General features: G+C 38.1%; 1 protein-coding gene across 1 annotated transcript in view; it reads left to right on the top strand.

Annotated features, from left to right (window-relative positions):
- The window catches only part of LOC105937282 (phospholipid-transporting ATPase ABCA1), a 259,683-nt gene that overhangs the window by 104,751 nt on the left and 139,012 nt on the right, over nucleotides 1-15,920 (top strand). Inside the window, exons 18-23 of the mRNA XM_036146479.1 lie at nucleotides 141-312; nucleotides 1,537-1,668; nucleotides 2,495-2,634; nucleotides 6,087-6,224; nucleotides 13,115-13,338; nucleotides 15,498-15,573. Of these exons, the coding sequence (XP_036002372.1) occupies nucleotides 141-312; nucleotides 1,537-1,668; nucleotides 2,495-2,634; nucleotides 6,087-6,224; nucleotides 13,115-13,338; nucleotides 15,498-15,573 (882 nt within the window). The remainder of the gene's footprint in view (nucleotides 1-140; nucleotides 313-1,536; nucleotides 1,669-2,494; nucleotides 2,635-6,086; nucleotides 6,225-13,114; nucleotides 13,339-15,497; nucleotides 15,574-15,920) is intronic.

Below are 15,920 nucleotides of genomic sequence, written 5' to 3'. Positions count from 1 at the left end.
TTATCAGTTTCTTTCGCTTTTCAGATTTGACGTATATATCTGCTGATAAGCACTGCAAGAGGCTTTCTCTTTTTATTTCTGCTCTGATTCTTTAAAATATATTTGTCTCTCTTCTTTTCTCTTTCTGTGTCTTCATGAAGGATACTTTGAAAGACCACCTCCCGGTGTAAAAGTGGGAGTGTCAATTCGTAATCTGGTCAAAATCTACAAGACCGGGAAGAAGGTGGCGGTTGACGGCCTGAGCGTGGACTTCTACGAGAATCAGATCACATCGTTCTTGGGCCACAATGGAGCTGGAAAAACAACCACAATGTGAGACATATTATTCTATTCTCTTACATTATCCCACTTCTCTCAGCATTTGTGCCAATTGAACATTAATAGAAACTGCTGACTTTACTGTAGCGGCATTTATGCTTTAAAAATTGATCTTACTGTGAAGACATCCATCAGAAAGAGTCGACTTTTATAGCCGACACTGGGAGTTATCTAATTGCGACTTGGAAATAGCTAAAAATAAAAGGTTGGTTGGGGTTTCGGATGACAGAAAATGAAGGAAAGTCAGTGGCCCAGAAAGTCTGAGTGACACGGAGAGCAAGCGATGCAAGACTAAGGGCTGCTGGGAAGACGTCTGCTCTGCCTCTGAGCCACTGGAACAAAACATAACAAGAGACAATAAGGAGAAGGACAGAGTAAGGACTCCGTCACATTCTAAAACACTGGGTCAGTGGATTTTATTAAGGGCAATATCTCCTTATCAGGGAGATGGGATCTTACAGCTAATGTATTTTGTGAGTCGGAAGAAGAAAAGTTTAAACTCTTCTGAAAAATGTCTGAATGTTTAATACAGTGTTTCGGCTTATTCTGTGAGTTTAAACACATGCAACCTGCCATTATGATGAAAGTCAGCGTTATTGACGCACTAAAAGAAATATTGAGATTATTAGTAAATGGATTGCCATCATGAGTTATTACTTTTTAGTGATGAGTTAGTATTTTTTAAAGATAATTCAAAAAACATGGCCCACCTTCGCAACACAGAAAAGAGACTTTTAAAATAGCTAAATAGAAACGTTGACATATTTAAAGACACATAACCATTTTCTTCTCATGGTCTGACATTTTCATAAAGTGAACTCTTCCTGTTTTAGTTCACAAGTAAAGGATTTCAATTTGCTACCTGCCTGGATAATGACAGGTTTAATTTGACTTCTTTAAAGTTACACGTTTATTCGTATGTCCTTTGTAGTCGTTACAATGGCCTTGCACACAGCATGACACGAAAGGTGTAGGGCGTCCATTTACAAGCTTGTCACAACAGTTTGCTGGGATTTTGGCCCATTCCTCCTTACACAATTGCAGTAACTGAGCCAGGTTTGTAGTCTACTTCACTGTTAGTCATCTTTTCAAATTTTTCCACATTGACATTTTTCTGTATTAAAGCAAATTTCAAATTAATTTGGTTGTATGGTTAGGATATTTTTTTTTTTAAATTTTCATGAAATTCAGAAAATGTTCCTTTATTTTTCTTTGTAGGTCAATTCTGACAGGACTGTTCCCACCTACATCAGGAACAGCCCTCCTCCAGGGATACGACATCCGCACGGACATAGACAACATCCGGAAGTATTTGGGAATGTGTCCGCAGCATAATGTCCTATTTGATGAGTGAGTGATTTAACAAGGTTTAATCATTCTTTCTTTCAATTTACAAAGTGGCAGGCCGTGGGTATTTGCACAACAATGCAATTTTGCACACAATGAGGCCTCGCCATGACTCAGGCTCCCCAACAACACATAATTATTCCATTTTCCTTTTTTAAATACAGTGATATTTATTGACACTGTTCACAGGACTCTCCTAAAACTGCCTTTAATGGTCACCATCTGCTCCTTATTCTGCCTTCTTTCACTTCTTTTGCATTTCAACGGATACCCTGGAATCTAATGCAAATCTCACAGCCTAATTACTGCAGATCACCTCCAAATTCATTATCATCGATAGCTTCCAAACACTAAAACACGATTCCTATGCTGTTTAGGAAAGGACGGAATTAGATTTTCCCACCATTTCCTTTCTTCTCTCTTGTATATAGGTTTTCTTGGTACTATAGATAAAGAATATTTATGGTAACTATACAGTGACCTTTTTTTTTCTATTAGTAAAATGGGCTTATGGGCTTGTTTTTTTATACCTTTTTTTTGGAATAAAATGGGCTTAGAATTATGGAAATATAAGTCTGAATGTGAATTGAATTTTGACATGGAAAAAGTAGGAACCCCGACAAAGTTAAAATCTCTATTTAAATCTCTTTAGGCTGGCATTACAGCATGTAAACAATGACTTCTAATAAATGCTGTTCTCAGTTCAAAACTGTTTATTTGGGATTAACTTTGAAACCGACAGACATACGTTAGTTTTACTTTAAACCACTTGTGCATATTCCCACCACCTGACCTTGTCTTGTCTGCTTTTTTTCCCCCAACTGTCCAGGCTCACTGTGGAGGAGCACATTTACTTCTACTCCAGGCTGAAGGGACGCAGTCGCAGTGAGGTTGCCTCTGAGATGGACGATATGATTAAAGATGTTGGTTTAACACACAAGCGGAAGGATCTTGCAAAGAATCTGTCGGGTGAGGCTCAGTGTAAATGGACTGGATTTAGATGGCGTTTTTATAGTCATAGTGACCACTCCAAGAGCTTCATGCTATAGCCACAGCCATCTAATCGCACTCACTAACACACACATAATCACACAGCGGTACACTGATCGGTAGGCAGCTTAAGCGTTCCAGAGGTGCATCAACATTAGATAAGGGGAATCTGACCCTCAACTTTCTAGTTGCAAGACAACTAGTCTACCCACTGAGCCAAAGTCGTCTCGAAACATCTGGGATACATCTCAGATGGTCTGTTTGACAACATGCCGACTTAAACATTCTGTCTTTATGTATGGACGAGCGTTTAGATCCATTTTTCCAGAAGAAGAAATGCTCACGATAAGCTATTCCTCTCTCAGCACCTGCATGCGACTGTCTCCCACACCCACTGTACCTGTGCTCTGTAATTCATTGTCTGGGGGGGGGGGGCAGAGACAAGTCCCGTTTGATAAATTGTCCCAGGTCATGGAATGCTTGTGAGCGAAATCACTGAAATATGACTTTCAAGGTTGATCTATGCTGACATTTCCACTACATTAGCACTGCACTGGATGCATTTTGAAGAGGCTGCTAAGCGAGAGGAGCGGAGAATTATTGTCGTGAAAGTGTATCTGCGTATTGGCCATCAATCATTTCCCAGCTTCCAAAAGGCAATAAAACACAGCGCGGAACATCTCGTCAAGTTTATTCCATAATCACTTCCCAATATTGTGTCAGTATTGAACTTGAAGTTTGATCCTGACATGCAGCTGTTTGGTATTAAGGTACAGCATCTAATACAAATACAAGTGCTACTGTTTCACTTCATTTACGTCAGTCAAATAGTGCACATTGCCTTTTCAAAACTATTCGCTCTTCTTTAGCTTTTCCACATTTTTGTCATGTTACAACCACAAATGTCAATGTCCACCTAAACTGACAGACCAGGGCAAGGAGACCATTAATCAGAGAAGCATTTAAGAGGCCCATGACAACTCTGGTGAGATAATTTCTTGACATGACATAATGGTGCAATCTAAAAAAAATCTGCCCTTCTGTAGAAGAGCGAAAAATTGTTGAAATAAAGCCATACTGTATTTTCCAGAGTATAAGGCACACCAAACATCCTTAAATTTTCTCAAAAATTGATGGTGTGCCTTATAAGTCCTACTTACACATTTTAATGTATTAAAATGTGTAAGTAGGACTTTGGTAAGCAACGAAGCCGCTCCGCTCAATGGACATTCGGAGCATTACGGCACACTGTGTCTCGACCTGATCAAGACTGCCTGACACTGTAATGTCTAAACTAGAAGTGCATTCATGTAAAGCATCCCACACCCGAAGTACGCGCTACCAACAATAAACCAAGTAAGTTAATTCAATTTAAAAATTACGTTTATTTTGGCTTTATGTTAGAAACAAGGCAGTGTCGTTCAACTACTCTGTCTTCCCGACAAAGACGGATAGCTCTCCCTCTCAAGAGAGAGCGTGTTAAGGAGGAAACACGCCAGACGTGTTGTGGCGCGTAAGTGCAGCAAAGCAGCACACGCGCATCCTATGCTTAGGTTAGCATTTCAGTCAATAAATGTACACCAGAAGCATAATACGCGTGTATTTACTATAAGCAACGCCTAAATTAGATTGAAGTTCTAATTTCAGAAGCGTTTACGCTCCTGTTTGGCAGGGAGTAAACAGGAAAAGTACATCCTTTGTCAAAGTTCACTTCTGGAAGCATCCCAAAATAAGAGTCGGCGAAAATAAAGCACTATGGATGATGTAGTTGTGACAAGCTAAAAAACGAAAAATACGCGATTTCTAATCAGATATGGTCAAGACACAGCCTTTAAGGTGATCAAACATAGGATATATTACTGGTAATTTAATACCTTACCCATATATCACTGGTAATTTGTCTTTCTTTAATTACTTACCCATGATGAAAGGACACCGCAGAAAAAATGCAGCTGTGGAGCGTACTTTCCGGGGTCTGGTGTAAAAACACGCCTGGTGTAAAAACACGCCTGTAAGCCATGCCGCTTACGTTACACGGCCAGCTTATTTCATTCTTTAGGCGACCAGATTTGACTTCTTTAAGGAAAACTGGGGACGTCTCTGATTTTGTTAAGCACAGAATCTCTGCCTGGGGGTTAGTTTGTTTTGTCTGAACTGCAACGCCGACGGAGCGGGGGAAGGTGCGTTCGGCAAAGCTCTTCTACGTTGGGACAGTGATGGGACCGGATAAATACCTGTTGTTGCGCTAAACTTTTTTTACTCAATCATGATACACTGAAATCGGGGACATTTCTGGGGACAGCTTTTTCCTGGGGACAGGTCATCCAAAACGGGGACTGTCCCTGGAAATCGGGGACATCTAGTCACCCTACGGATGACTGATGTTACACACTTGGGAAGAATATGTAGTGCGCCTTATAATCTGGTGCGTCTTATGGTCCAAAATACGGTATGTTCTCAAATTTGCAGTTTGCCACAAGCCATGTAGGTGACATAGTAAACATGTGGAAGAAGGTGCTCCTGGTTAGATGAATAAAAAGGAAATTTCTAGCCAACATGGGAAACACTGTGTGGAGGAAAACTAATATTGCACACAGAGTCACATTGATTGCTTGTCATAGAAAACTTGGGAAAGTGTGTTCCCTTTTGGACACGCAGGGGCGTGAAATTCCATACCCATGTGTTGAACTTTGTTCCTGTCCTTTACGTTCAGGTGCAATTTACATTGCATAAGAATAATTAAAGATGACAACTTTTTGACTAAAGGTTTAGATGACAATATAGCACCTGTAATATGTGTACTCTTGTAAGAAAAAGGAAAAATTGTAAAAAAAAAAAAAAAACAGTAACAGTTTCACAAGAAAAGAATAAATTGTGGCAAATACATCTCTAGAAATTCTGTGGGCCACAACCAAAGTTCGGAATCACTATTGTCATTTTTTCAGAATCTTCCATACTAATTGGGCAAACGATGTTTCAGCTGTAGCTCAGGAGAAGACAGAACTACGGAGCAGTTCAGAACCCGAACATGAGTAATATTTTGGACAAAGCTAGTATCTTATGAAGGGAGATGTATAACATTAAAATTTATATTAAACAATGTTGTTCACCCAACCAACATAATCAACAGTGATATAAAAATTTACTTTATTTATCAGACAGGGTTAGTTTGTATTTGTTAGTTATTGTTGTTATGTTAGTTTGTAATTGATAATATTTCTTTTATCATTTGAATGTTTCTGATAATGTGTCGTGTTGGTCTTAAATCTAATTCATACAGGTTTTAAAAGGTCTTTAAAAGGCTCTAGAATTAACGTAATGATACCTGTAATAAACCCACTAAAAAAGAGATAGGAAATTTGTAAAAAGTACAAAAAAATAACAGATTATATTAAGTTTTTTATAAACATGTTCTTTTTAATGCTTCTCAGGCGGCATGCAACGAAAACTCTCCGTGGCCATAGCATTTGTCGGCGGATCAAAGATTGTCATCCTGGACGAACCGACAGCAGGAGTAGACCCTTATGCCCGCCGGGGGATCTGGGAACTACTGTTGAAGTACAAACAAGGTATGAATTCAGGACCGACTAAATACTAATTTTCAGCTTTTGTGTCTACTCTACAGAGCAGGTTGGATCACAAAGATAATTTGAACTGATTCAAACAAAGAAACGGATCTTGATCTAAATTGACTAGATACTTTGCAACTAACAGGACTGAATCTTAAAAGTAGACTATGAAAATAACCAGGCACTCAGAATGTCCAGAAAAGTTATTTTCATTGCTTTTTTTCTGTCCTGCTGTCAGTAAAAGTCAACCCTTTACAGAGAGAATTTGTGAATTGTACAAACACAAGGTGAAGTGGAAGAAAGTGGAAGAGAAGACGAGTAGCTTCTATTGACAGACTCCCTAATTGTCTTCCGAATTAGTCAGCCTGTCACTCTCAGGCTTCATATACACTGCTGTAGACTATAAGCAGAGCATGCACATTTTCTTTGCAAATGTCTAAATGTTTAATGTGCACTAAGTGACATTCTGCCCTCACTGTGTCATTAGCATCTGCCTCTCTCTAATCAAGCCCTTTCCACTCCAATCGGTAGCTGCAGATAGCTCGGTTCTAATGAGAACCCCCCACATTGTGGCTGCTCGAAATGACTCATTTTTGTTTCGCTCTGGTTTTATTTGAGCCACAGTGTTATTAAGGGTTGTCATTAAGCAAAGGGATGGGGAAAAATGCTACAGGGAATCTATTTGTATGAAAGAACCGAGGCTTGAATTAGACTTCACATTACAGTTTATCACAGCCTATTGAATGTGGAGGTTTTTCATATGGACAGGTTGACCACATGGTGCCAAAGTGGCAGTAGCTCGTAATAAGCAGAGTAGTGGCTTCTTTGTTTGGTGTCACTTTACCCTTTATCCTGAAAATACTGGAAATGACGCACTTTCAGTATTGACTGTGTGTTAGTTTGCTTTTATAAGTTTCAGTTAATCCTAAGTGTTGGTTCAATTATTCCAGTATTGCCGTCTCTGGTGATAAAAAGCTAATCTTGAGCAACATGTTGAAACTGTAAAATTTTAGGTATCGACTTATAGATTTAATTTGGGTTTTATTGCATCTTTTCTTACATTACATTAGAACCTTACATCCTTTATTTTTTTTTTTACATATAGAAAGGCATCACAATGACTTGGGGACAATGAGGGAAAAACAAGAGACTGAAAATGAAAAAAAAACAAAACAAAACTGAGAAAACTAAAACAACAAAGAAGAAAATGGCCTTAGTTTAAAAAGTGATAGAAATACTAAATTATGACTTTTTGGTCATTTCCCACTTATAATTCACTGGAAGTTGATTACTATTCAGGAGCCCCGCCGCCATTATAGATTGGTCGCTGAGAGTAACTGATAAAGTGAAAGATTTTTGATATCGGCGGTATGGCTCCCTGCCCAGGATCTCTGTCCATCATAGACTGGCACCAATGCGTCGAAAAAAAAACAGACACAAAAACAGGAAAAGGTCAGTCAGTGTTGCTTGAATCAAGTTTTTTTTATTTTTTGCTTCCATGTCCAGTCAACTAGATTTTTTTTCCTCCAAAGTTGTAAGAAAATGTAGTTGTGCACCATGGATGCAGTCAATGAAGTTCAGGACTGGCACTAAACGTAGCTGTTTTTTTTTTTTCAGCGTTTTGTTTTTGAATCTCTGATCATCTGTGGCTCTAAAATGTCTAGACTGGTCAAATTTGAACTGTATCATTATACACTGAACACATTCTTAAAAAAAACATAGATTTATGAAATATTGGAACCTTGTGTCATGAACTGGAGTGGAGATGAACCCGGTATTCAATCAGACACTTAAAGTAATGCTTGACATGATTTATTTAAGAGACGATGAGGATTGATCAGGCAGGTGTACAGAAAAATAGTCCAGAGCCGAGTTCAAAGCAGTAATCCAAGCAAAAAACCAAAAATGTAAACAAGGTGCAGGCACACTCAAAAAACAGAATATGATCAGGCAAAACACAGAATGCTGGATGGATCTTACCGCAGGGAAACAGGAGGCATGAGCAATAATACATGTGTGAAGTTCCGGCAACAAACAGAAAACTGAGGAGGGTTTAAATAGGCAGCAGGACAGGTGAAACCAGGTGGCTCTAATTAACTAGGACAGGTGACAGTGATTAAAGAAGGGGAAGTGACTGAGAGAAACACAAGCTTCAATAAAAACTAATGGAGAAGACCGGATAACTACAACAGTAAACAAGCTAAACATGATTCCAACACAATAAAAAACTAGAAACAGAACTAACCCTTAAAGCAGGAAAGCTAACTTAACCAAAATATCAGCAAGAACCAGAACAGAACATTACACCTTGTTTTTCTTATATTTTAAATACTGTATATTAGTACATGTCTCCTGGCAAGCTCTCTGTTTCAGTTTGGCTTAATTCAATCATGAGAATAACTCCTCAGTTAATGCAGTTTCACCTGGAGTACTAATACTATCCTTTTTTATTAATCTTCTATATTTATTTATCTTAAATATTTTTAGGACAACCCTGACGCTTCAATCAGGCACTTGCTTACCGTAGGTTGGTGTATGATTTTTAGATCTTCCCAAATATGGGAAGCACATGAAACACATTTTGAGAGATATCAAAAGATAAAATGCATTTCAAGTAAACAGGCTTAAACCAGAGGCAACCAGACTTTTGTTCAGTCTTTCTGAAAACTTTTCGACAGCTATCAAGGAGTTTTTGTCAATTCTGGCAGCTCGCACTTGATCAACCTGCAGTTGGAGCGCTGCTGTTTTTCAGCACACGGACACTCATCCTCCTGGGTGATTTCTAAGTCAGAAGCAAATCAATGACTCACCCGTCACTCTCCTGGGTTGTTGAAAGAGTACTTCATGGCGAGACTGCTGATGTAAGTCTCGGGAACGTATTGGAGGACCGAGCTGTAAACACTGGGGAGTAGGAAACGCAACCCACGACATGCTGAACAGGATCTAAAGCTTTTTATGACATAACACAATGTCTCACATAACATTAATGGATGTTTTACACTAACTCCTCTGTCTACATTTGAGTGTGATCATGAATTTGTTAGTTTTATATCGAACATTGACAGGTTTTAAATACGTGTGAATCATTTCAATATTTGTTGATCTGAATTGACCACCACTGACAGCAGTTAATAGAGATTGGTTATCGCAATGAAGTTCATTATATTTTTGTCCTGCCTTTCTCCCCCATGAAATCCGCCTCTATCGTTTTAGATGAAAGGTAAAAATAAATACAATAATGCAATTTTCTAGCTCCACTTCACTGTATGCATTGCGAGAATATATATAAAAGGAGTTTACCTGAACACACTCTTGATATATTACTGTATGCTGTAATGCGCTTCAACGCGCTATAAATCAGAATACCGTTGTGGGCCATCTGCAGTCCAACAGTTTTTCTTCCTCCAGCTCACAAATGATCCAGTGCTCTTTAGATAGTTTTTTTACACACACACCCACACACACACACACACACACACATATATATATATATATATATATATATATATATATATAAATATATATATATATATATATATATATATATATATATATATATATATATATATATATATATACCTCTCAGATTTGAGCATCCCATGCAAAATGAGTCTAGTCAGTTAGACTAAAAGGAAGCAATCCATGCGGTCGCCCCCTTTTTACCTCCTTCATGTAGAATGTAAAATATGGCATGTGTTCATGGAGAGAGAGAGAGAGAGAGAGAGAGAGAGAGAGAGAGAGAGAGAGAGAGAGAGAGAGAGAGAGAGAGAGAGAGAGAGAGAGAGAGAGAGAGAGAGAGAATATTGCTGCATCCAGCCATAGTTAATAACCTCTCAGTGCGCCCTTGTCCCCGGGATAATGTGACTTGTGAGGATACAGATCTAACTTTGTGCACAAACAGCCACGCTCAGCACCACGCATGACCCTTCGCAGTAATAACCACCCCCAACATTTGTGAGGAAAGGGTGAAAAACCCTTGTTTGTCCTAAATTTAGAAGGCTGATGTCTTATACCTCACATAGCAGTTTCTCTGTGGGTTGTGAGAACTGCAGATGCTGCAGGAAAAGCAGCAAAAAAAGCAGAGGAGCAGAATTGTTAATATCTGTAACATAATTATTGAGGTTAGAAAAAATATAATTTTTCCTGCTTAGGCCTAATATAAAACATAGCAGAATATATGTATACCATTGAGTTTTAAAGGAATATTTGAATTCTACGGAAGTGAAGTTTAGCAGTAATGCTATTTGTGAGCATGATCAGCAATAACATAGTTATAGAAAATCAGTCAAGTCAAGCTAATACCTAGCTACTCAAACTAATAATTAGCAAGTTAAGCTAATGGTTATTCAAGCTAATGACCAATTAAGCAAACAGCTACATAAGCAAAGCTACTTCAGCTAAAAAGTATATAAGCGAAGAGCTACTTTGCCTTGCAAAGTAGCTCTTTGCAAGGCTAACAGGCTACTGTATTTAAAAGTTACCAAAGCTAAAGCTACTTAGCCTAACAGCTACTTCAGCTGACAGCTGCTCAAACAGACGGCGAGAAGCTTAATTTAACACCTTCTTAAGCTGACAGGTATTTCATGCAGCTGTTAATGCTTAGAACTACATAAGATAACAACTACATAAGCTAGCAGCCACTTAAGCTATCAGCTGCGCAATCTAACAGTTTTTTCTATGACCAATTCTTCCAACTTCAATTAAATTAAATTTTATTTAAATAGCGCCAATTCACAACACGTCATCTCAAGGAACTTTACAAAGTCAAATTCAGTCAAATCATACACATTGGTCAAAAAGTTTGAAATCTAAGGAAACCCAGTGGATTGCATCAAGTCTTGACAAGCAGCATTCACTCCTCCTGAAAGAGCGTGGAGCCACAGGGACAGTCTGCATTGTCCATGGCTTTGCAGCAATCCCTTATACTGAGGAATCATCTCTATGTTATATGGTAATAGCAGATAATCTACCCCCTCTGGATGATGTCACAGCTAACAGAATGCCAGACCAGGTGTACCTGCTATGAAGAGAAAAACAAAAGACAGAGAGAGTTGAAATAACAGCAGACAATGCAAATTGTAGAACAGTAGGAGAACTCAGCAGAGTGAGACAAGTAGACCCTGATTTCCTCCAGCAGCTTAAGCCTATAGCAGCATAACTAAAAAGATGGTTAAGGATAACCTAAGCCACTCTAACTGTAAGCTTAGTCAAAAGCCTAGTCTTAAAAGTAGACAGGGTGTCTGCCTCACTGACCAGAGTTGGGAGTTGGTTCTACAGGAGAGAAGCCTGATAACTAAAGGACCTGCCTCAGCGAAGTGATCCGTTAGGAACATAGTAATCAGATCTCTGAAACATGATAGAGCTTGATTATCAATGGCTTCATATGTGAGAAGGATAATTTTAAATTCTATTTTTCATTTAACAGGAAGCCAATGAAGGGAAGCTAAAATAGGAGAAATATGATCCCTCTTGTTGATTTTCATCAGAACTCTTGCTGTAGCGTTTTGGATCAGCTCAAGACTTTGAACTGAATTTTGTGGACTTCCTGATATTAAAGAATTACAATAGTCCAGCCTTGAAGTAACAAATGCATGGCCTAGTTTTTCAGCGTCACTCCTGGACAGAATAGTTCTAATTTTGGCGATATTCCGCAGGTGAAAAAAGTAAACCCTGGAAACCTGTTTAATATACAGTATGTCCTGGTCAAAAATAAAACTATTTTTTTTTTTTTTTTACTTTATTATCAGAGGTCAATTTAATGGCATTCAGATTAAGTGCTTGATTAAGAGGTCTATTTTTTAAGAACTCTGGTCCAAACATTACAATTTATGTATTGCGAATTGACACATAATTCTGATTGTCTTCCTAAGATAACAGTGTCAGTTGTTGCAGTTGTGTTATCTCTCCAAGTTCCCCCTATGTTTACTCTAAGTATAAGCAATTATATACAGTGTTTCTGTTATCAAAAGAAAAAAAAAACAGCTGATTTCATGTTTGCAATCACTAATTCTACCATGTTAAGCTGTTGTTTCAGCATTCAATCAGGTCAACTGTATGGATATATGTAGCCTACAGGCTACTGAAAATGTGCAAACTGTTATGTCAACTAAAAAGCCGTGTCTGTAGCATATGATTACAATTTATTTAAGCTCTAATAGCAATTCACTTGAAAACAGTTTCAAAGCAGCTTTCTTTCATTGTAATAGGGGTAACAGGTTAAATGTTTCCTACTTAAAAACATGACTGGATCAAAGAACCCATTTCTCTCTGATGCTGCTTTCCTGCAGACAGCAGAGACAGGACCACGCTGTGACTTCATTACAGATCTGCCGTTTTTTTCCCTTGCTTTCTGGGGTATGTGATAATTAATATGTGTTATCTGATCCAGCGTGATGTAAAAGGATTAGAACACCTGTGAATAATCGTGCGATTCATGCCGTTTTTGTCACTGCAGTTGCATTCAGTTTGATGCCTCTCAAATCAAAGGACTCGGGGAACAAAACAGAGCTGGAGTAAAATTTGTTTCCCATAGAAATGTTGGAAAGCAGGCTGTGGAAGGCCTTTATCATCATTTTAATTATGTCCCAGTTTCACGCCCACGCGCTTTTCTTCAGTTTGCTTTGTTGCCACTCTCAAAAGCAGGAGTAAAAAAAAAAAAAAAAAAAAAAAAAAAAGATCACAGTGAAATCGACACTATAAGGAGATAAGTGACGAAATGCAGAGACAGGGTTTGATATCTACTTAATTTTAGAGGGGACTGTGTCCAAAAACAAAACGGCTTTGGATGGATTTCCATGAATGACACTGTCACAAGTTGTACTTGGAGTCTGGTTTGTATTCTTTCTTTCACCGATTTCAATAATTTAAAAGACTGCTATATTTCTCCTAAGGTCGCACCATCATTTTGTCAACACACCACATGGATGAGGCAGACATCTTAGGAGATCGCATCGCCATCATCTCCCAAGGAAAGATGCGATGCTGCGGCTCCTCTCTCTTCCTGAAGAAGTGTTTCGGCAGTGGCTACTACCTGACTCTGGTCAGAGATGGGACAGAAAAGATGACCAGTCAACGAAAAGACATCGCACAAAGTCTGTTTAAGGAGGAAAAAACGGTAAGCATGTGTTGGTTTTGGATTACTTTTAAATGCTATTAAAAATTTCGCCATAGTATGTGGCTTTGTTAGCCTCAGAGTAATTAAGGAAGGATCAAACTGAGCTGTGTTGTGCTTGAGAAAAAGGAATATCTACATCTACCCTAAATATTGAGTGTCGCACGCAAAGCCACATATTCCCATGCCAACTCTGTGAGACGTACAAACTCAACACGGAAAACTTCCCTCTCCCTGCTGAATCTTCCAGCAGGTGTGTTCTGTGTGGTGCATCTTCAGGTTCAGGGCTCACAGCACCTGTCACATAATTCCTATTCTCACAAACACAGCAAAAACGATAATCCTCAAACCCAAAAGCCCTCCAGCACAACAAATCCCGATGTACAATCTCACAAGACTAAGTTATCTACTACTGGACTGCACTGTAAAAATAAATTCAGCTAACAATTTATATAAGACATACAATGTGGAAAGTTAAGTTTATTCAGCGAATATATTTTTTTTAACTCTTTTTCTGGGTTTTTATGGCAATAGTGGGTCATTTTCACACTGTAGACTGACAGGAAAGTGGGTTTGAGACATGTGGCAAAGGACCTTAGGCCGGAATCGAACCCAGGTCAGCCACGTCGAGGACTAAAGCCTCTGCATACAGATGGTGCACTCTACCCCTGCACCATCGGAGCACGCCCCATTCAGTAAATACTTAAAAATATAAAAATACAACAACAGTTTTTTTTTATTTTTACATGGATTCATATCTGGAGGAATTAGGGGCATTTTGGAAAGTCCTGTCATGTATTAGATGTATTTGTTTAGTTTATGATGCACCTCTAGACATATATTGTGTGTTTTTTGTTTTGTTTAGTTTTTTTGGATGAAGGTTGCAAGGGAACTTGCAATATGCTCCTGTTTCATAATAGTGACTCCCACTCTGTAATATTACAGTCTTGTTTTTTTTGGAGGGGTTTTTTGTGTGTTTCAATTCAATGATCCCCTAAACGTCCGAGGGTAATTGTGTCTCATATTGATGTCTTCTGAAAGGTTTGATGCAACACCTTTTCTTCTCCTTCTGTGTATGCTTGAATATAACCACATTCAGACACCTTTTTACAATTACCCTGCTTTTATTTGTCTGGTTTGTTATGTGGCAAAACCTTTAACCAGACATTGCAAAAAGCCTTTAATCCAGCTAATAATTTCACAATAATTCTCAGTAATTGGAATATGGTCATTCTTTTTTATTTTCTATATAAAAATAAATCTATTTGACAGACTCTTTCTAATTAAATAATTAGAATTTGTTACTTTTATTGCAATCTTACTGTTTTGACCGTATTTCAGCCTTTCCAAGAACTGATACATGTCTTTAGGGTGGAAAAAAAGGACACGTTTTACTTTTGCTTGCCTACAAGGCTGGGGTCTTCAACCTGTGGTACTGATGAATGACACCAAAAGTACCAGTACATTTTTTTAGAACTACTTTTCTTGTCATTAGGTTAGAAACTATTTGCTTTAATTACATATTTTTCTACAAATATCAACAACCAATAGAAAGATATCAATACATCCTCTTTTTGTTAATAATTTTCTTTATTTTAAAACTTCAAAATAGAAACAAAATGTTAGTTCTTCAAAACTGACTCCTATGGTAGATATTTGTCAAAAATACGTTTCTTTTTTTTTTCAAAAGACAAAATGTAACATTTGCTGCCCTAAATAAGTTAGATTTAGCTGAACAGAAGGCAAAAATATATGTTTATAGTTTGCAGAGCCCTGCTTGGCCTTGCCTTAGTTTGAAGGTTTGTTTGAAGACAATAAAAACTAAAAGTTACTACAGTCATTATCTTACTTCATTGTTTCATAGGTGAGTGAACATTTTATTTTTCTCAAATAAAAGCTTCACTCAGCTATATTTTGGGCTCAAACTTCTTTTTTTTTCCTGTTGTATTGCTTAAGAATGACAATATGGACACGTATTCCATCACAAATTAACCAAATTACCTGCTGATGTATGCACACAGTTTTATTTAGACTAATTGAGTAGAAACTGGCAGAAGCACATTATTTGATTAATGCTTGCGAGGAGTCCTCGAGGAGGCACTGCTCATCATTCTAAGTGGTGCGGTATGATGGAGCTTTTCTAATCCAATTCTGATTAACAGGAGACAGACCGTCCTTTCAGCAGCAGCCCAGACGATGGCTTCGGCAGTCAGACGTGGGACAAGTCTGACCCAACAGGTACAACGCTATCCTGGTTACTTTTGTGCATATTTTGAAATTAGAAGCATGTTTAGTGGAACTTTTTATTACATTTTGTTTTTGTTGAGTTTTTTTTAGATTTTTGATTTCTAATTGACACATAATTTTAATTATAAGCACCAACTGCCCAACCAATCATCCATCCCGTATGGTTGCAGAGTGGCTGCTTCCAATCACAGTTGTAATTGGGTGACAGGTTGGGTACACATTACAGTCTAAAATCCTTTACAGCATTGACACAGAAACCCACAGGACAGAAGAGCAGAGTTTCAAGATTGAGTCACCTGTTAACCTACATTTCCGTTTTTGGGCTCAAACACCACACT

The sequence above is a fragment of the Fundulus heteroclitus genome, chromosome 14, assembly GCF_011125445.2.
Source record: "Fundulus heteroclitus isolate FHET01 chromosome 14, MU-UCD_Fhet_4.1, whole genome shotgun sequence".
Classification (NCBI taxonomy): domain Eukaryota; kingdom Metazoa; phylum Chordata; class Actinopteri; order Cyprinodontiformes; family Fundulidae; genus Fundulus; species Fundulus heteroclitus.
Note: the sequence above shows the minus strand (reverse complement) of the source record. Positions and strands in the feature narration are given on the sequence as shown.